This window comes from Phalaenopsis equestris, unplaced genomic scaffold (assembly GCF_001263595.1).
Source record: "Phalaenopsis equestris unplaced genomic scaffold, ASM126359v1 Scaffold000258, whole genome shotgun sequence".
In the NCBI taxonomy this organism is placed as follows: Eukaryota; Viridiplantae; Streptophyta; class Magnoliopsida; order Asparagales; family Orchidaceae; genus Phalaenopsis; species Phalaenopsis equestris.
This window is the reverse complement of record NW_018164700.1, coordinates 1,438,453-1,461,188: the sequence shown is the minus strand read 5'-3', so window position 1 is coordinate 1,461,188 and position 22,736 is coordinate 1,438,453. Positions and strand designations below refer to the sequence as shown.

Sequence of the window (22,736 nt, the reverse complement as noted above, 5' to 3'; positions counted from 1 at the left end):
ATCCTACTAGCCGCAATAAAACTCATTTACAATTATGAGCAAAATCTCTCCACAACTCTCACATTAGAGTGTTGTTCAACAGGACCAAAACAGAATGAAACCAATCCAAATCCAAAACAGAATGAAACAACCACCAAAAGAGGACATAAACAACAAATCAAGAAGGATCTAGAAAATCTGGGAGGAAGACTCGTAGGAGCCGAAGGGTAGATCACCGACTAGGAGAGGTCGAGATGTGCCCCGCGCAACAGCGCGGTAGCGGACGAGCATCTCATCGAGAGAGATCAGGAGGGTGGTGTCGTGACCATGGATGCGGAATCGCCGACAAGGCAAACATCAATGCCGACGAGATCGACGTTTACGGTGGAGGGGTAATCATAAGCAGTGACGACGGTGAAGGGTTCAGAGCGGCAAAAACGAGCAAACCGTGGCATCTTCGCCGCGGATGAGGAAGAGGAAGCCGCCGATGAGGATGAGGAAGAGGAAGAGGAAGAACGTGAATGAGATCTTCTCTGCGACTCTTTCACCTGAACAGGAATGAACAAGACGAGGGCAACCCATCCAAATTTTCGCAAAACGCAGACCGCAGGGCTTTCCCCGTGGCCTGCGTCTAATGTAAAATAAAAACTTTGTTTTCGCATAAGCTCTCCAAACGAACAATCCAAACGTTGAGGCGGCGTTTTCAAAACGCCGCCACAACTGATAAGCTGCCCCAAACGCACCTTAAAATAAACAATTAAACATGTTCTAAAATAAACAAATTATGACTAATGACTCCCGAATTCATAAATCTCACTCGCTCCTATCACTTCGAAATTCTTCAATAGAATCATGAGAGTAATTGATTATTTTCTTGCCTCCCGCATCCTCATTTAATCAAAACCCTCCTAATCTTCATCATCATCTTTAATCTTAATTATCTTCCCCTTTTCTAATCAATAAAATTCAATAAAAAAATTATTTAAAATAAGAAATATATTTCTGTTTTAATATTCTATTACACAAAGTTTTATATTAACGTTTTTTTTATTACTTTCTTGTTGAATTTTCTCTTCATGTTCCTTCCACCATAAAAAAATTCATAATTGAGATATTCCACTTTCAGTTAATAATGTCACTTCTATTAAAACAAATACAACCCAATACCTTCTATATCTTGATATGGAAGCATAAGTCTTATTACATGTCTATCAAAGCATTCCTCAAATAATTGAAGCATACGCCTCTTTCTCACGGTACCCTTCCTCCAGCTATAACGTGTAAGCCTTAAGGAGTTTCGCATGCCCCTCATGCTGAAGCATACCTCAAATTAACTTTAAATATAATTTTGGTAATCTGTTACTTTTTGCCAACGCCATTCAACCATAATTTTCTACAATTGATTTCTTGCAAGGAAAAATTATAAAGCAATAGAGATCAAGAAAAGGTTTATGGAGTGAAAATATGGAGAAGAACAAAAAATATTGCAGTTTAAGAAAAAGAGACGAAGAGTGAGCAATGAACTAGGGAAGTTAGAGCAAAAGGAGTGAAAACAAGAGGAAATTTTAGTAAGTGCACTTTTTTTTTGTAAGGATAATTTATTAAACAGGATAAATCGGATGTTAAGAGAAATGAGATTTTAGTATTTGGCTGGCAATAGCCTATTTAAAAAATCACCATTTATGAAATATAAATCAACAAAAGACTAATGAGCAAATGTGCCTTATCGTATCATGTTGTGCTTAGTTTTCAAGTAGACCGTTGTTGGATAAAATCGTTGCCGAAGGTCTAGTATTAAATATGAATTGTTTCATAGAAACTACAGTGAAACTAACCTGAAATGGTACAATAATCTAAATAAACATTATTATAAATAATATATAACATCAACTAACTTTATGTTACAAATATAATGCATTTATTATTCATGAATAATTTAGGATCATTAATTAATATATATAAACAAATGAATTATAACAAATCAAGAATACTACTGAAATATTATAGCATGACATGTAATAATTGTAGTAAAATTTTTATTTTGAAAATGTTCAACTAAGCGCATCTATTATACGTGTATTTTACAAAATAACTTTACAAAAGAAATGGGAATAGTTATGAAAATTTTTTAAATGAAATTATAGTAATATTAAGGTCAAAGAATAGAAGTTTTGCATTGAAAATTTTCGAAATAGCTTTTTTTAATGAAAATGAGTTCTAAGGAAGCATGCTTGCTAGCTTTTTCTATAACACTCGTATTCTGGCTTTCATAAAGCTAAAAATTTAAGTGCATTTATCAAATACCATAAAACTAATTCTATTGTCTATAAAAAGAACATTTAGGAAGTAAAAAGCACTTTCAAACGGGATCTAAGATAAAGAATACCTTTTCTTTAGCCCATCCAAAAGCAAAGTTATATATCTCTCGAAACTTTTCTGTAAAAAAAAAAAAAAAAAGTAGGTTATTGGTTAAAAAAAAAAAGACTAATTTAGCAAAGAACATTTACAGTGCTGCATAAGGTTTTACAAGCATTGAATGTAAGTTCACAAATATTAAATATGTCAATTAAGTGGGTTATTGGCTATAAAAAAAATCATTGAATGCAGGATAGTTGCTAAACATCTTTCTATTCAAGATGTTGTAATTCATAGGTGCTTTAGGCCTCAGTTCTGTATGTTCTTTTTTTTTTCAGCTTGTTTTGTTTGCTCTCACATAAAAAATGTCTGGAAGCCAACATAATTCAAAATAGAAAATGAAAAAAAAGCAATTAGCATAATTAACTATTTAATACATAATTAATATAATATAAGCATTAATTATCTAAAGATCCATTTGGCTTGGTTGTTTGTAAAAAGAGTTTTAAAGCCGTTGTTGTTGTTTGCGGGGTGTTTTTGTGGTGAAGGGTTTGAATTGGATAGTAGTTTCCGTACAATTATCATACTTAGGGTGCATTTGGGGAGGTTTGTGCTTATCCGGATAAATCACTTATCTGGAAACACGGAACGCGGGGTTCAACTCGCGTTCTATGTTAAGTGTAAAAAACCAACTGCGTTTTTGGATAAGCTGCTCAAACGCAGTTTCCAAACGATGAGACGATGTTTTCAAAATTTTGTCGCAACGGATAAGCTGCCCCAAACAGAGCCTTAGGGTTTGTTTGGGACAACTGCAACTTATTCAGCTTATGTTGATAAGCAGTTGATCCTGATAAGTTGTTTGTTTATTTTGTTTGTGCGTTTCAAAAACAGCTGGATTGCAATTATTTCTGGATAAATGACTATTCTGCCCCTGAACTGAATAAATTATTAAGCTGTTTGGTTTTTGAGGTTTGAGAACAACTAATTTGCTCAAATTTGCGAAAAAAAAATGACCATTTCGGCCACGTGCTATGGAGCTATTTGCAACAGTAATATAATAAGAACACATTCAAAATACTAAAATCCAAAAAACACAACATAACAGTTCAAAAAAAAAAATGATATGCTCCTCACTCAAGGGAGACTATCTACAAACCTATTAAAAAACAAAAAATTTAGACTTCAATATAAATATAGACTTACTCTATCGATACACAAACAGAAAAATAAACATTTGAATTATAGACTTCAATATAAATATACATAGGGAACGAAACCCTTTTGCAAGCATTCAATTGTACAAAAAGCTTTCATGTGCATCATTGCACGAAAAAACTTACTTTATATAACAAAAACAAGCCGCCCATTTACCCAGTCATTTCAAACGGATAAATCTTGGGCTCACTTAGAACCTATCCAATAAATTTTAACTTATGCAATTATATTTCACTATATAACTTCTTACTAATTCTCACAAATTTTTATGATGTAAACTAATGTTTTATAATCAAATTTATTATAACAGAATTGGATTTCCAGACTTGAAATTCATCCAAAGACTAGCAATTTAACATGACGAACAATTCAAACAAACTCATAGTAACACAACACATAGTTCTTGAAGCTTTTATTCAAACTTCAGACAAACAGACATCAGCAAACTAGAGACGAGTAAAGAAGATTTCATGAGCATAACACTTGGAATATGAGCATCTTGTTGCTCCAAATCTTCTTTTGCATAGTACTTGATGGAACACCTTCTGAAAAAGTGTCTGGTTATCTCGTCTCGTTAGGAAAAAATTACCTTCTTGGACCCCAGGAAAGAATTCTTTCAATTGAGAATTTCAGGAGGTAATACTGGTAACAACTTTGAGGTTTCTTGTAATTAATGAAAAAAGGAACGAAGTATAGAAAAATTGAACATACAATTTTACATAGAAGAAGCAGGGAAGGGATTTAGCACACAAAACTTTAAGGCATTGATCTCCACCACCATGAAGCGATACACAAATTTGATGAGAGGAGAGAAGGGATTTACCTAGAAGGAGATGTATGCCGAAGACAGGAGCTGGCGGCTGCCTAAGATTAATGTCGAATAAGCAAGGAAAGGAGCTGAATGCCGGAGAAGCCGCGAGTGAAGGGAAGGAAGCAGAGAGCGGCGGATCGCGAGCTAGGACAGAGAGCGGGGTAGTTGAATGCCTAAGAAGATAATGGAAGGAAGGCGGATCGCGAGCTAGGGCAGAGAGCGGCAGATCATGATTGATTATGTGAAGGGTAGCTGGAGTAATTTGCGATTAAACGCAGCAAGGAAACGCTGAGCGAGGGGGTAATACCGCGGCCCAGATTATTCGAAAATTCCAAACTGTGTGTTTCAAAACGCTGCTCAAACGTGCAAAACAAACATCACAGCGGCGTTTTCAAAACGTCGCCGTAGTTTTAAGCTGTCCCAAACGGACCCTAACGTAGATATAATTCTTAAAAACAACTTCTCACTACAAAAAAATTTGAAGAAAAAAAAAGAAAATAATAGCCAAATGAAGATATGATAGTAGTTTGAATAGTAAAGCAATAAAAAAAATATAAAAAACAGTCCCTAAATCTTATAAGCCCAACTTAGGGTCTCTTTGGGGCAGCAGCAACTTATCCAGACAAACAGTTTATTCTGACAATCTGTTTATCAGCAGCTTATCCTGATAAGTTGACTGGTTATTTGATTTGTGCGTTTGAAAAACAGTTGTTTCTGGATAAATAATCATTCTACTCCCGTTTTGGAAAAGTTGTTTATCTGTTTGGTTTATGCGTTTGGAAAACAGCTGATTTGAAATTTTTTCTGGATAAATAATCATTCTGCCTCACAGCAATTGTGTTTTTTGCAACAGAACTGCAATGACTACACATTTGATATTTCAGAACTAATAAAACCATTTCAAAACAGTATAAAAAATGATATACATCTCACTTATGGTGAGTATCAAGGAACTGAATAAAAAAGAAGAAAACATAGTAAAATTACAATTAAAAGTATATTAATATTAATTTTAAAGTGCAGAAGAAACATGTCACGAGCAACGTCATCCAGTTGGGATGTTGTCGAACCCCGAGCAACGTAGTCCGCTTGTGATATCGTCGAATTTCGCACACTACCGGTAGTAGAATCGGGCGGACTGTCTGCCCACCTGAAGAACTCACACATGTCCGGACCGTCTGCCCATAGCCAACTCACACACTCGAAGCCAGGATAGCACACCCAAGTCACCATAAACACCACTCACATGCACCACACACAAGCACACCTCACACATCCACCACCAACTCACACACTGAAAGCCAAGAGAGCTCACCCAAGCCACCTCACACATCCACCACAACCAATCCACCACACACAAGCACACCTCACACATCCACCGCCTACTCATACACCCAAAGCCAATTCATGAAGAACACCAAGCTAGCCAACGTGCCAGGAAACCGAGCTGCACTATGCCGAAAAACCAAGCAAGCCAACGTGCCAAAAAAACACAAAAGGTAGAAAAAATGAAAAGGACCTACACTTTCGCAAAAAAACAGGTCAGCCAACATGTTCCCCACTGTAAAATGGTACATTAAGCCAAAGAGGCCCAATCAAAATGTCAATTCATTCATATTCTTCATAGAATGATTGCCAGTACTCAGACGAAAAGGGGAAACCAAACCAAAGAAATCAAAAATGTCAATCATTCGATTTGCTTGAAAGAATGCTTGCTACTACTCACAGAAAACTAATTCATGAAGAACACTACAAAAGTTACAGAGAACCACCTTACCGGATCGCAAAGAGGAGAAAAGAGAAGGAGACCTTAACGGATCAGAGGGAGGAGAAAAGACAAGGAGAATCGCAGCAGGAGATCCCGGGATAAGGCAGAGAAGACAAACCTAGGGCACAGGATGAGGATCGTAGAGAGAAGAAGGCAGCAGATAGATCCAGAAATCGCATAAGAATCGCAACTAGGGTACTGGATGTCACGGGAATACTATCGCGAAAGGTAAACAAATACGCGAGTCACATGCTTTGACCCGCAGTCTGTGTCTAATAGAATAGGATACACACGTATCCTCAAATGTAAGCCAACCGCACGAAACAAACATCCTTAGTGTGTTTTGAAAACGTATAAACAGCAAATAAGCTGCCCCAAACGGACCCTTAATCTTAAGGGTTGCCATCATAACCATTACATTAATTACAAAATTTTTATAATAATTATTATTTCAATTAATTAATATAGATTAAAAAAGTCAAAAAAATTCAACTACTATTTTAACTAATTATAGACTTATACAACTATAATTAAACACAAATAAAATCATAATGTTCTAGTTAAAGATAATAATTTATCTTCTTTTAAAGCTTCAATGAGTAGTTTCTTTAAAAAAAAAAATTGGAGAGCAACTTTATTATAGCTAACATACTTTAGTAGATATAGTTTTCAAAAACAACTTCCCCACCACAAAAAAAACTCCGAAGAACAGCAAGAAAATAATTGTCAAATGAATATATGATAACAGTTTGAAAAATAAAGCAATAAAAAAACTATCACAAACAATCCCTATAATAATATAAGCCCTACTTAATGTTAGTTTCCATCACAATCATTAATTAATTACAAACCTTTTATAATTAATATTATTTAAATTAATTAATATAGATTAAATTTGTATAAAATATTCAATTAGCACTTTAAGTAATTATAGCCTTATACAACCTAAATTAAACAAAAATAAAATCACAATGTTCTCAGTTAAAAATAGAAACTTATTATTTAGTAAGCTCAATTAATTGATTAATAGTTCATACCATTTCTATTTACAATGATAAGTACAACAAAACCTTAATGATCCTAATAAAAAAAACTAGTCAAAATCTAATTAGTCTAGATAAAAAGTAAGTTCAGTTATTCTAGTTATCAATGAATTAGTTAACAATTAAACTCTTAACTACCATAATTAAACATAAGTAGTAATAACTATAATTAAAATACAAATTAATCCATACCTATCATAAATAATGCATTAATAAGAATTACTTTGACCAATTAAGCTGTTAAATACTTTTAATTATAATATTAATTAATCCAAACTTCACCAAAATAATACATTAACATCAACCACCATGGCCAATTTAGCTACTAATAAATCATTCTAAGCCTATTTACAATGGTACATACAGACATTAATTAACTATCATATACTTCATTACCACAATTAAACACTAATAAACTTAAGTGATCATAATGTCAAAACATTAACTAACCCTTGGACATATGAATATCTATTTAGAAGAACTAGTATCCAATTAGTAGAATTAGTGTAATTTACTGAAACAATCACTTTGACATGTTTCTAAAACGTGCGATAAAACATAAAAACCCTCATGCATGTTTTCAAAGTTTCAAGAAATAACCCATTTTAATTTCAAAATGAAGAAACGGAAATGAGGTGGACAAACATATTTTTTTCTCTTAAGAACATGCTTTCGAAAACATGAAAACTAGAAACGGATGTTAATTCAAAATAGGCATTAGAATTTGCTTCAAAAAATCCCTAGAAGGAGCTTTCAAACATATCTTAAGAAAAGACAGATTCTTTATAATCCAAAGCACGCACGTTCATCTTTCAACTCTGCACGTAGTGATGGTATCTTTTCTTGGAGCTTTTGAATGGTATCTACCCTGAAATAGGTGCATCGAAGAATGCAAAAAATGATTCGCAGTACCAGTACCAGAGGAGCAGAAAAAAAAAATAATAATAAATAGAGGCATTTACATACATACCACCCAATTCTTATGTATTTACATATCTACTTCCTAAACTTTACTTCCTATATTTATACCAACCAAATTTTTTGTGCCACATCAAAAGTCCCACCATTTTAACTTTTAAAAAGTGATACAACTTTCAAGCATAGGTAAGGTGGCATATATGAAGTGGTGTTAGATATGTAAATACATAGGAATTAAGTCGTTTTTATGTAAATCTTCCTAATTGGCATAAATCATACCCCAGTGACTGTAATCCACCAATAAACTCTTCTCGAGAAAATTCACACATTGTGGCAGCCTTCATATGCCAAGATAGAACCAACTGTAACATTAAAGACGTGGCATTTTGATGAAAATAACGTAAATATATCATTCTAAAAAAATGTATAATTGAAGGGCATCAGCATTTTGATGAATATATTTATCACTAATGAAAATATAGTTCCTTTATGGCTTCGATATCAAGTAGGCGTACGATCAGCAATCAAGTACATTTCCTAACAAAACAAAAAATCCTAATTAATTATCTGAAATGTCTAAGAATGTTAGTACTCAATTTGACAAATTGAGCATTTAGCCTATGAAACCTAATTTCAGAACTCAATTAACAGATGGCCAACTTTCCAAAAGTAACTTGGGAAACAAGAAGGGCCTGCCATAAAACCTGAAAGTCTAATTAGCGATGAGCATCGCATGCAATCTGGCCAAGCTTCCACCTAAAACGGTTCGGGAAAAACAAAAGAATGAATATAAACAACTTACATATCATCCTTCAGTCTGTAAAAATATCAAAGAACCAAATCAAAACAAAATTAGTGATTTATAATGAAATAATATAAAAAATAAAAATAAAAAACTGTGAATCGGAACATGGTAGTTCTATTTTCACTGCATTTGGTGAAGAAACCTCTTCCTAGAATACATATGTACATTAGAAAGTGGAAAAGAACAAATAAAATTTTACCCTAAAACACAACAAATTGGAAGTTGCCGAGACTATTATAAGATTTGAAAGAAATGAAATACCAACAACAGCTAATTACAATGTGCGAAGGTATTCTTGGCACAATAAATGACATACCGTAACAATATCCTGGGGATCAACCTGCAAGCGTCCAATTACCAAAATGCATATAAGTTTAATGAGAAAATAAGATAGATAACACAAAAAACATCAAGGAAATCATAAACATTGAAACCCGAAAAGGTAATTAGTAGATAACAGATAACAAACAGAAAGTGCATCTAGTAAGAAATCATAAAATTTGTTCTATCAAAAGAAATGTAAGAAAAAAAATTATCCAAAAATTGTTTTCATTCACCTACATCTATTTTAAGGAGAGAAAAATCAAAAGCGGCTTTAACAAATTGCAGGAAGCTCGCACATGAACTGAGTGATAAAAGACATCTGGGGAAGAAAAAGTGATGATCATAATTATTCGAGTTGAATATATTTGTGTGGCTTTACTAGAAATCTAAAAATATGATGGATAAACCCTCAATTGATATCATAAACAAAACAAAAACCAGAAAATTAGTGTGAAAAAGATCAGTACTGGTGTATCATGCTGTGAATCATGTCCAATTAATAAAATGAAATCTTTATGCACGTTTCAGAAAAGGCATGCACGATGAAAAAAAGAAAGACATGATATACACTGAGGTCTTATTTAATATCAAAGTTCCCATGAAATATATAAAAGCAGGAATAGTATGCAGAATATTACAGGGATACGGGGTACACTGAATTTTTTTACACATCGCAAATGCAGAGTAAACATGATAACGAAAAAAAAAATCAAAGAAGAAGCTTCAACCAAGAATTCAAAGCAATATTATATCAAAAAATAAGAACAGGATTCAAAAGTAAATAAAAAATATTACCTGTAAATCATTACATAGTAGAGATATGCCATCAACCAAAATCATATCAACATAGGCATCTGCAAATATCAGACAACTATAATTGCAAATAATGCAATAAATTATGAACACAAATATTTAGCAATTAATAGAAGTAAAACAAGTTTACTTGAGACTTTGTGCAAGGATTACAAAACCACTACTGCAAACAATGCTATTAGAATAGACTATGACCGAAAAAAAATTAACAGTAAGTAGATCAAAATGAAATTTAGTGGAACATAAATGAAAATCATTTATACTGTTACAGACATGACACAAACGAAATATTTATAAATAACCACCCTTCCTACCTATCAAAATCACCAACAAGACCAATTCCATGAAAATAACTCCTAGCTCAACTATGTAGTTTTCATGTTCATTATCTGTTTCACAAATATCATTAGAACATAAATAACAAATTAAGACACCATATGCAGCTTTTAGAATTCAAGATAATTTGTCACAGAGCTTACTTTAAATAACATATTGTCTTCAGATGCTGTGCTTAATAATTATCACATCATAGATCCAAGATAAATATGCTTAACGCACCAAGTAAAAATATTAAAGTTCCAGCAATATTTAAGCTGAAGGTAAAAAAATAAAATTATATTCAACTAAAACCTGGACATACTCTCTTCCGATCAACTCTAGTGATGAATTAAGTTGTAGTGAGATTTACTGATCGGTTGTAAAACATATTTGTGCTCATCACCCACATTATTTATATAAGCATTCACGATATACAGCTAGAAGTGACTTTAGTTGGTAATAGTAAATTCGAATCCTACTATTCAATACACTTTTTTTGTAGTCATTATAGGTTTTTTATTCATACCAGTGTAACTATTTATTCTAAAAAATAAGTCAAAGATTTCCAACACTTTTAACTCAGATGATGTTATAGTGGAACTTAACTATTAGAGAGTTCATAATCGGATGTCAGCAAACATGTATAAACAACATGAATCTTTTGAATGAAAAAGCCATCAGCCTAATTCCATAAAATGTTGAGAAATTCACTAATTACCAGAAATGAGTATAAAATCATGTCAAATACTGCAGTTATATTCTTCATCATAACCCCACTGGTGGCTTTCCACCCCAAAAAGATATCTAATAAGGTAAATTTAACATGGACTAACAAAAAAATCATCTTTAAAAACACAAATAACTAAACAAGCACCAATTAATAGCATCATAATATTCTGATTCCAATGCTCAAAAATTATTAAGTTATCATAAGTATAATACAAGATTAGCTAACTTTCCTTTCAAGGTTTATAGAGGGTTGGAAGAAACAAATATAATGCATGATTAAAAGTATAATGCATGGAAAAAGTAAGATCGATGCAACCTATATATAATAGTTGAAATTTAGCCAGCAACAAGATATAAAGTGCAGAAAAAAAAAGGTAGAAAGTTTCCATTTGCAAATATCTGAGCTTCCTAATAAAAGGAACACCAAAATGAACTGGTTCAAAAAACAGATGTAGCATGCACAGAATAATGCTTCTTCTGTGTTAGACAATACATGGCAAAAGGAGTCCATATCATTCAAGAAAAACTAAACAGCTAATTCATGAGAAAGACATGTGAAAATTTGATTTAGATCTAAACATAAAAAAAGAGAGATTTCAACGGAGCTGGAGCAGTCTCTTTAAGTGTACGTAGAAAACCACAAAGCCTTTCTAGCCACTTAAGCTTTAAAATTCTAATCTAAGAAGGATGCCAACATCAGTTCCTAGGCGAAAACTTCAAGAGTAGTTTAGGTGGCAAAGGATCCAAAAGAAAAAAATCATTTCTTGGATATGAAATGAGCAGGATTTATTCATTAATCCATTCTATTCAGGTTTTAAAACTCAAGTCCATATAACACTTGACGACAAGACAGCAGAGGTCCAGTGCCAAATATTTCTTTATTTTCAACAATAAAAGATTATGTGAACTTAACCCAAAAAATAACGGAACAATGATACTATTGCAGAAATTCAAATAGAGAATTACAGATAATCAATTGAAATAGGAAATAACAACATGGATATAACACATACGCAAAGAGGGTAGTATCCCAAAAGGGGTGGTGTTGGCTGTTTGGATTGGGTGGCAGCAGCAGGATGGTGGCAAGGTAGTGGTTTGTGGAGGGACCCGCAGCTAGAGGCAAGGGGCAGCAGGATGGCAGCAGACTGGGAGAGGTAAGGGGAAGGTGGAGGCTGCGGTTGGGGGTGATAGGAAAGGGACCAGCAGGTTACAGGCATGGCTGGTGTGCAAGATTCAAGGTGGAAGAGGGAGGCCAGCTGCTAGGATGAACGTGGTTGCAGGGACGTCAGCAGTTGTGGCTGTTTAGGAGAGGGTTGCAGCCAGGGAGGGGTGTTACGGTAAAGAAGGATGGACGCAGAGGATGGCAAAGTCGAAGATAAATATCCCATCGGGAATGAGATATAGCCGGAGCACCACTCAACCCTTGAGAACAAATCATTACCTCGGAACGAGATACAGCCGAATCACTACTAGCCCTTGGAAAGAAGAAAAAACATGGGAGCCCGACAACTGTCCTAAAAGAAACACAATAAAAAATTGACCAAAAACATAACAAAAACAACATTTATAGATCTAGAGTAACTAAGGATTAGTCTCCCTCTCACAAGGAAGAGGTAATCCCACGTAAGGAAGGTCGGTCGTCACTCAGGCCACTGTTCTGAACTGAGCCTAGCCGAACTGAAGGCCTCGCATCAGGTCCAGAAGCTGAGACACCCAGTCCGGTCCAAAGCGGGAGACGCCTGCATCATCCAGTGTTGTAGATGGGATACCGCGTCGCGCTTCGTTGGACGCCCCTTGTCATTCTAACATTGACCGGTAGAAAAAAGCAAGTTATGAGACCGTGCGAGAGCTTATTAGGCAAAGGTTTAAAGATATTTATGGCATGAAACTTTGACCACGCTCACGTATCTCCAAACAAGCCTTGATGTCAAGAAAGAAAATAACAAATGTAATGTGTATGATTTTAACTTGGAAACATGTTGGTGTATGATGACTGAAGGATAAGCTTGCTCTGGGAACAAAGCACTGCTAGGAAATGACCAGCAACCTCATTTTAGTTAGACTAGGTGATGCGAGGCTTAGAAGGGTTGAACTGGCTGGTTTATCTAAACCGATTCAGCCCTATTGTTGCTTGAACCGGTCAGTTTTACCGCCTAAATGGAGGGGCTTCCCCCTCCCTACGTATCTTCTATTAAAAATAGGTCCTTTGTTTTGTTTAAGGTTGGTTTTTTTGTGAGAGTTTTGTTTAGACAGCTGTCGGCATCCCCTTTTCCCTTTCCAGGGTTGTACCCAAGGACAGATGGTGCTCCGGCTATGTATCGCTCTGAGGTGGTGATTATCCTCGATCTTCCCCATCTAACAGGTTTCCCAACAGTCTCCTATAATCCAGCAGCAACCAGCACCCACAATCCCCTGCACCTGATTTTCAAGTGCTGCCAGAACCACTCCCAACTCCCTCACCCTCCATAGCACCTCCCACCACCCGCTTGTCACCACCCTTTTTCTCGCCCTAGGGTGTGTTTGTGTCGTTTATTTCCGGTTTTGATGAGTCTTTGTTGTAACGCTTTAAATTTCAAAAATAATATTTTTGTTTTCTATCGCGGTTTGAGTTAACTCAGATATCATTTGATATCAAAGCTAGCCTAATATTAGTCTTATCCTCGGATTTCCTAGCATTCGCCCCTAACCCAAGCCCCTCCATCAAAATTTTTTTTCCTATTCCCAAACCCTAGCCAAATTTTGACTAACCAGAATTTCCCCTTGTCAATTTTCTCAGCAACCCCACATTAGTTTTCCCACACCTTCAATGAGTCTCTCACACCCTCTTTCACCTCCCAAATCTAGACCCTAGCCATGCTATTAAGAAGATACACACCTGAGCCTACCCGGAAAGAGATATAGTGAGAGATCCGTCAACTTCAACGAAGGGTTGAGGACATTGAGGATGAAATCTAGGGGGAGATTACCATCAACCGAGATCGGGAAAGTCAAAGGGGAGCCAGAAACGAGGAATTGAATCCCTTCCATTGGGAAGACTTTAGTGATGAAGAAGAACGGCCATGACGGTGTAGAATCCAGTATCAAAGGAAACTGAGAAAAGACCTAGTATACAGAGTATGCGAGAAGCTGAGAATAAAGCAAGAGATATAATTTCAGTTCCTACCAGTTTACTACAGACTGAAAATTCAAACCCTAGCTTCAGAAGCGGAAAGAACACATCACCGAGCGACCATGCCATCTTACAGCCAAAATTCAATCTCGGGATGTTACAGCCAGAGTACACCCAGAAGAACCCCGGGGACGACCCTGTCAGAGGAAAAACTGATTCAGAGGGGAGAACAGGTGGAACCAGCCTGCATCCCTAAATTTGTCATAGCCCAGAAATATTGCAAGTACCACGAATTTAGACATGTTGAATCAGACTGCACAGCCAAGGGGAGGTCTGTTTCACTGAGCAGGGCTTCCTTGAAAAATTGAGCAAAGACACAGTAGACACAGAAGGCACGAAAGACATAAAGGAGGAGGACCAGCTTCCAGTTGAAGAGATAAATGGTGATCCATAAGAACATGACAACTTCAAAGAGGATTCTTAATTTTCAGCCAACAAGGAGGCGTCATCGATTCCAGTTGACCCCAAGATAGAGATTCCAGCTAAGGTAACATTAGCTATTTTAGAATGTAGCGAATCTAATGTAATGGGCATCCCTACATATTATGAGATTATAGTGCCTCAAGATACCATTTTGTAGGCGTTAAGTGGAGCATCAACAGGACTTACCATAGATGTCCAAAAGGGTCATGAGTTTGAGAAGCCGTTAACAGATACAAAGCCAACACAGATAAGAGAAATGCAGATTTTCAGATGTATAGACCCCTTCCCGAGTTATCCCTGCGGAGGGAGATCTAGTATGTCAGAGTCGGGTTATTTTGTACCATGTTGGGAATATTACATGAGGTTATTCAGAGGTTATTTCAATTCATCATGGTGCCCATCGTCAAATGTCCAAATAGAAGAAATGAAACCCAAAAAAATTTTCAATGGTACCTAGGCCCTATCAGTGAAGAAGGGGTCTCCCCTAAATGGGTGCTAGTGAGAGTGATGCAGCCTGCCACAGATTTCACCCTTGTTGATTTCTCCTCACATATGAGTTCATAAGCTGCACTCAGCCAAATACGTGGAGTGGAAGAAGTAGGTTAGAGGAGCTTTGACTTTATTCGTGAAAGTTTTTGGCTCCTCGTAGCACGACGTTAAATGCCCTGGTAGGTCGATCAAATAGGTGGCATCCGAGTACAAGTGATGCTCTGGTTGTATCTCGCTCCACGGTGGTGCGACCTTCCCCATCCTCCCTGTGATCATAGCTGCAAGCCACTTCATATTTCCCTCAACTTCAGCCACTAATCTCCACTGATTATCCTTGTTCTTCTTCATCACTAAAGTCGAAGGGGGAGCCAGAGACGAGAATCTGAATCCCTTCCATTGGGAGGACTTTAATGATGTTGAAGAACAATCATGACATTGTGGAATCCAGTAATATCATAGGAGGTCGAGAAAATAGTCATCATACAAAGAACGAGAGAAGATGAGAATAAAGCGGAAGGTATAATGTCAGTACCAATCAGTTTACCACAGGCTGAAAATTCAAAACCTAACATCAGAAGTGGAAAGACTACATCACTGAGTAACCATCTCATCTTACAGGTAAAATTCAATCTCGGAATGTTATAGCCAGAGTACACCGAGGAGAACCACCGGGAAGACCCTATTAGAGGAAAAATTGATTCAGAGGGGATAACAGGTGGAATCAGTCCACATCCTTAAATTTGTCACAACAAAAAAATATTGCAAGTGCCATGAATTTAGGCATGTTGAATCAAACTGCACAATCGGGGGGGGATCTGTTTCATTGAGCGGGGCTTCCATGAAAAATTAAGTAATGACACAGTAGATACTAAAGACGCGAAGGACATAAAGGAGGAAGATCAACTTCCAGTTGAAGAGATGAATGATGACTCAGAAGAACATGACAACTTTAAAGAGGATTCTCAATTTTCAGCCAACAAGGAAGAGGCGTCATCGATTTCCGTTGACCCCAAGATAGAGATTCCGACTGAGGTAACATTAGTTATTCTAGAAGGTAGTGAATCTGATGTAATAGACATCCCTACATATTACGAGATTATAGTGCCTCAAGATACCATTTTGCAGGCGTTGAGTGGAGCATCAACAGGATTTCCTTGGATGTCCAAAAGGGTAATGAATTTGACGAACCGACATCAGACACAAGGCTGCCATAGATAAGAAAAATGCAGTTTTTTTAGATATATAGACCCCTTCCCGAGTTATCCCAACGAAGGGAGGTCCAGCATGTCAGAGTGGGGTCATTTCGTACCATGTAGAGAATATTACGTGAGGTTATTCAGAGGTTATTTCAGTTCAGCAAGGTACCTACCGTCAGATGTCCAAATAGAAGAGATGACCCCAAAAAATTCATCAATAGATCTAAGTCCTATCAGTGAAGAAGAGGTCTCCCCTAAGTGGATGCTAGTAAGAGTGATGCAACCTGCCATAGATTTCACCCTTGTTGATTTCTCCTCACATACTAGTTAATAAGTTGCACTCAGCAATACGATGAGTGGAAGAAGCATGTTACAACTGGGATGGTGCGATATTTGGATTGTGAGAATATTCATCTATCTACAGTTTGAGCTCAGGTTGTGCCAAAGGTGGACGGAAACCTATTCTATTAGAACGTGTTTTGAAATCACAACACCTATTTCCTTTAAGGGAAAAAAATCTTTTAATGATACAACCCTAGAAATGGAAAAGGGGACACCAGCGGCTGTCCAAACAGGACTCTCACAAAAACTCACAAAAAAACAAACAATAAACAAAATAAGGACCTATTTATAGTAGAAGATAGGTAGGGAGGGGGAGCCTCCTCCACTTGGGCAATAAAACTAGCCCCCTTGGACTGGTCGGTCCAAGCAACAGTATGACTAAACTGGTTTAGCTGAACCAGCTGGTCAGCCCTCCTAAGTCCCACGTCAGTTTTCTGGGATTAGGGGAGCTTCGACTTCATTCGTCAAAACTTCTGGTGTAGCATGACGTCAAGTACTCTGGTAGGTCGATTAAATAGGTGTTGTATCCAAAGACAAGTGATGCTCGGGTTGTATCTCGCTTGGTGGTGATTATTCTCGACCTTCCACATCCTCCCTGTGATCCTAGCCGCAAGCCACTTCATCTTTCCCGACCGCTGATCCCCCCCCAAACAAACTGTAGTATCCTAACCTGTTGTCCATCTCAGCCCTTCCCTGCTACCTCCGCAAAATTGCTCCTACCTCCCGTAGCTGCAAACAAATTTCTCAACAATCTCCTCTAACCTAGCAACAACCAAAACCCACAATCCCCTGCACCTAATTTTAAATAGAACAAGATAAGAATTTAAATGACTTGGCCTTATCTTTCCGACTATTTCTATAAAAAAAAAATTGAGGTTAAGTTCACGGGGAAGAACAAATAAATGAAATTAATTGTGTAAGGCCTATTAATTGCTTATTAAACTCAAAATTATGTTTGTGCAGTACATCCTTACCACTACGAGCCATGTAAATTCGAGCATAAAGGTCAAATTAGTGTTGGACTCGAAATGACCCGATGTGAATATAGTCAACTTAGCCCATTTTTTAAATGCATAGAATTCTCAAAGCAGCACAACTATACCAAATTCAAACCTAAGCCAACACAAAATGTAAAAAAAAAAATTAATTTGCAGTAAGTTAGCTTCAACCCAACTCGAGAAGAGTATGATCACCAAATTTCAACATAACGACTCCAAAAAAAATTAAAGCAAATTATGAGCTAAAAAAAAAATCAAATAATTAAACCATTATTCGGTCACTTTAGCTGACCATAACCGGGCCTGAATCTTACATAGGTTGACCCAAACCCAAAGTATTCATTTTGTGCCCCAAAATTACACACCCAAATTCAAGTGATGCTCTTTCAATGAAACAAACTAATAAGTTGAATGGGGTATTCTTGACCTAACTGGGCCATATATGTTCCTCCAAAAGAAATCATTTTTCACTTATAAGTCATGCCCTAATAATATGTTTATATAAGAAAATTTGAACATAGCAAATTTTAGTATGAAAAAGTTAGAAATGCAAGAAGGTGTGAATAGCACGTTAACCGAATTACCGGTCTCAAGTATGTGCCAAATTATGTAAGAATCATATAATTTTTAGCATCCTTAGCATAACAGAATTTAGATTCTCATGAGATGATATAGTTGTTATGTTTTCATGAGTGGATAGGTTATCATGAAAGCAAAGGGAGTTCATGGACTCTATATATTATAGGGAAGACAGCAAGTGGAGTTGTTTTGACTTCATCATCAGTTATGTTAATGAGACTTAGCAAATAAGAAAATTTTGCTTCATGGCCGTATTTCAAGTTTCAAAACAAAGAACAGCACATGTTGAGGGTAGGCTAAAAAAGCTTAATGGATAAACATAGCACAATGAATCCTGGTACAAGGTCGTAATACTGTAGCATTCAACAAAAACATAACAACTTCAGGAGTATAAAGATTCAATGATAGGCACAATTTTATTATGAGTGAATCAACTTTGGTGTGTAGTTATCTCGTAGTTACTAAATTCAAGCAGCATCTGAGCTTTATGTGCTAGAATGGCGCTCAAACCATCAATCTATTAGGAGCAAAAAAAAAAGCTTAGCTTGGAGTATAAAGTGATGGGATATTCATATTATATAGCAAAATTTTGAGTCCATGGAAGGATTAATAGGATTGACTCAAATTTATTAATACAAACCATTAAATTGATTTGGCAAGCACAAAATTCAAAATATATGATTTTACAAATAAATACAAAATTGTTTGCACTATCTTATTGAATAAGAGCTAGATTTTAATATTTGCTACATGCTTAATCCTTGGATCAGTGTCAAATCTAATTTGAACCAAAAAATTGACCTTTAATTATTTTAAATAAAATAAAGAAAAGAAAAACTAGGGCGTGCTTGAAGGTTGAAGCAACAACAATGGAGGTAAGAAAAAGAAGGTATAGAGAACTTTTGTGGTGACATCTTTGAGAAGCATTTAAAAAGAGAACTTTGGTATGACTTAGATGTCTATATTTATGATCTATCTATGTGATTCTTGTATTTTATTTTTTCAATATACTTAGACATTTATCTATTGGTTTCACTTTTGAGATGTGGGTCTCCTTTTGTGATGAGATTCGTGATTAAGAAAAAATATTTCTCATGTCCTATTTATTTCCACAATATATGAATTCTTGATCAATCTCCTCTTTCAAAACATAAAAATTTATTTTAGTCAAACCACATAAATTCTGGTGTTTTTTGTTTGACATGATCTCCTTGTTATTATTTTATTTGTTAATCAAATTAGTTCCTAGTAGAAGCTTTAATAAATAAGCAAGTTATTCCTAAACCAATTGAATATTAATTTTAGCATTTATAAGCCCGTTAAGGTGAACATTTAGGAAAATCAAGACCATCAATATTAGTCTGAAGCCCGCGTGAAAAATATAATTATTTAACATTATAGCAAAAAAAAGCACAAGCAGTCATTTGTGTGGCCATACTTTCCAAAAAAAATCCCACCCCATCGCTAACATACAAACATATGCATCCATCAAATAATACACATGATTGTCACACTTAACCGTACAAAGAAGACAAACGAATTCTTTAAAAGTTGTGGTAACAATATAAAAACAATCCACAAATTGATATTTTTTTTCACATATTCCAACAAAATAGAAGTGTAAGAACATTCCTAAAATTATAAGCATTTTCATATAAAATTATGGTCTGCTATAAGTGTTGCTCCAGGCATTCCAATGCATGATTGAAAGTTCAAAGAAGTAAAAATGTCATGACAATGACAACCAAAAGCTGGTTCTTATCCTAACCGTATCCATTGTGGGTACCGCACTTGATTAAATCAACTAAGTGTCCTGGTGTCCGCGTTGACATCAATTAGAACTGTATAAACATAAAGAAGTAGAAGATTAGAACTAGCCTTTGTATCTGTTATAAAGCTCTTCAAGATGTCTAGAATCTGTAGTCGCTCGGATATGTGGTTGGCTGTAAAATATATCAAATGCTCCCTCTAAGTGCCAATCACTGGATTTCAAGGCCTGAAGGGCAACCTTTTCACTGAACAGATAAAGAAAGATCAACAATACAAAAGAGAAATAAATTATAATATTCTATAGACAGTATATTTTATGATATAACGCTCTTTGCCTTTGTTCAAAATATGCAATAAATAGAGGCCAATGGAATAGAAAATCAACAAAATGAATTCTACAAAATGAAACATGAAAGTTGTTGACTCTGGCAAGCAAATCATGATATATAATATCTACTCCAGTTTTTCTCAAATAAAAAAACAAAAGAAAAATTACACCCTTGCACATGCATGAACCAATCAGAAAGTATAGTTTTAACATCAAACATAGCAAAATTTTTAGCACATCAAAGAATAAGTAGCAGCCATAGTCCAGCAATACAATATGTCAAATGAAAGTGAAGGTCTGCATAAACCAAAAATGCATATTTTAAATAAAAAAAAATACCTAGTTCCAGTTATTGCCATAAACTGCTGAACTTTGTCTCGGTGACCCCTTCCAAGTTTATTCTGCAATCATGAACAGATTGAAAGAATTTCATTCACATCTAAGAAACCCAATAACAAAAGATGAGAATCAAATTTATTTAAAAATATAAAAATATAAAAAATATATTTAAAAATATTAAAATATAAAAACATCGTACGAAATATATACTGGCATCATAAATATAAGATGAGAATCAAATTTAACAGAACATCCACACAGCCGCATATTCTTTAGCTCTTATTTTTAGTATTATAAAGAGAACTATTGTCATAAACTTGAAAACATGTAAAACTTAGTTGAAATTACAGAAAACAAAGATATATGCCCTTAACCTACATTAATGATGAATGAGATTAAAATTTTTGTAATAATTTAAAAAATATTGAAAATTCTATAGCTTTAATATCAGCAAAAGAAATGCAACCATGCAAATTTAAATTTTATATACTTATTTCCACATATATTTTATTTGAATATTCTTTAAATGTTAATTTTCATATAAATAGTGGAAAATATTTAGCTCAAGATTTCAAATTTATAAAAGTTAGTTAATCAAACTTCTTTCATAGGATGTGAAAGTGATGAGAGTATTTTTAAGCAAATTCACACAAAGATAAAAAATCATTTGGAGCATCAAAAGTTAAATGAACGCATGAATGGTTGACACAACCTTAATTTGAGAAATAGGCATCATCTTTATTTATTTTTTTAAGAAAAAATAGAATCAATAGATGATAACAGATACTAAAAAAAACCTCATATTTACTTTATAGATTGTCCTTTAGATTATGCAGGCATTGAGATGGAAGATTTTTTGAATATTTGATAAACATCATATTCTTGAATTTAACTATGATAATCTAGAAAATAAAACTTGAAGAGAATATATTATTTCATCTACTAAAGAGACCAGCATGAAATTCAATATGCAAACTTAGCATAAGTTCCTTATTTTCTAAATTGATCTTTTTTTTTTTTTTGGTTATAATGCACGTCTGCAACTTGAATGTGCAGATGAAAGCAACTGCGATAATGATAAAATTGAAAATATTATATGTGTTAATTTAGAAGCTTTTAGAGTGGGAGCTAGTGGAGAGAAAAAATTTAAGGGAAGCTAATTTCATGAAAAATATTTATAGGAGATAAATTTTGAATATGATTCTTTTTTAGACTAAACTACTTATAATTTTAAACTTGTTATTTCAAGTTGTATTTTTTGTACCTTTGGGTGAAATTATAAATAATGGTGAGTATTGAATCCTGAAAATTATACTTCATTAGCACATTAACTAAGCTGTTATTTGTGTTTTGAAGCACCAGTGTTATCATTTTTTTACCTTTCAGTTCATAATTGCAAACACAAAATGAATAAGTACGATAAATCATAATAATTTTCATATTTGATTTGACATTTTGCTTATGACAACAAAAAAAGGTTAGCAATTTAATATTAATTTTTTAAAAATTTTCAATAATTGAATATACTACTTATATATTTATACTATTTCATTATTATTGCATCATTTAAATTATATCTAAATAAACTTTATATTTATTAGGTCATCCGATTCAACCCCCAATCAAAACAGCAATCCTTGAACTTCTACTTCCAGTTGATGTCCAATACAATTTTCACAACCTTATGAAACAGAGAACTCCAATTCACTCAATCTTCTGACTCTCTAACTTCACAGAATGTTCAAATTTGCATGTAATCGAAGCTCAAGGTATAAAATTCTCAAAAAAAAATTCCGATTAACAACTGGAAAAAAGAAACGTCGACTTATCACTAACCGCGCAGCAGGTAAGAAAAGATCAGAATGCCTCTCAAAGCTTATACATATCCCAGACAAAGTAAATCGCGCAAATCAACATTAACCGCATGAAAACAATAGCAAAAAGAACAAATTAAGAACTGAAATAGCTGCTTACCATGATTATTGCTATAAGAAACCCTAGGATCTGATGGTAGACTATCGGAAG

At 34.8% G+C, this 22,736-nt stretch overlaps 1 protein-coding gene across 2 annotated transcripts in view; it reads right to left on the bottom strand.

Moving 5' to 3' along the window:
- LOC110024482 (DCN1-like protein 2) overlaps positions 1 to 22,730 on the bottom strand; it is a 28,488-nt gene extending 5,758 nt beyond the window's left edge. For both annotated transcript variants that reach the window (XM_020724471.1, XM_020724470.1), the window contains exons 1-8: positions 22,686 to 22,730; positions 20,712 to 20,773; positions 20,153 to 20,289; positions 10,014 to 10,072; positions 9,211 to 9,234; positions 8,369 to 8,451; positions 7,975 to 8,039; positions 2,366 to 2,415 (exon numbers count right to left, since the gene is read on the bottom strand). In XM_020724471.1, the coding sequence (XP_020580130.1) occupies positions 2,366 to 2,415; positions 7,975 to 8,039; positions 8,369 to 8,451; positions 9,211 to 9,234; positions 10,014 to 10,072; positions 20,153 to 20,289; positions 20,712 to 20,773; positions 22,686 to 22,688 (483 nt within the window). In that variant the 5' untranslated portion in view covers positions 22,689 to 22,730. The remainder of the gene's footprint in view (positions 1 to 2,365; positions 2,416 to 7,974; positions 8,040 to 8,368; positions 8,452 to 9,210; positions 9,235 to 10,013; positions 10,073 to 20,152; positions 20,290 to 20,711; positions 20,774 to 22,685) is intronic.
- Between the last annotated feature and the right edge of the window lie 6 nt (positions 22,731 to 22,736).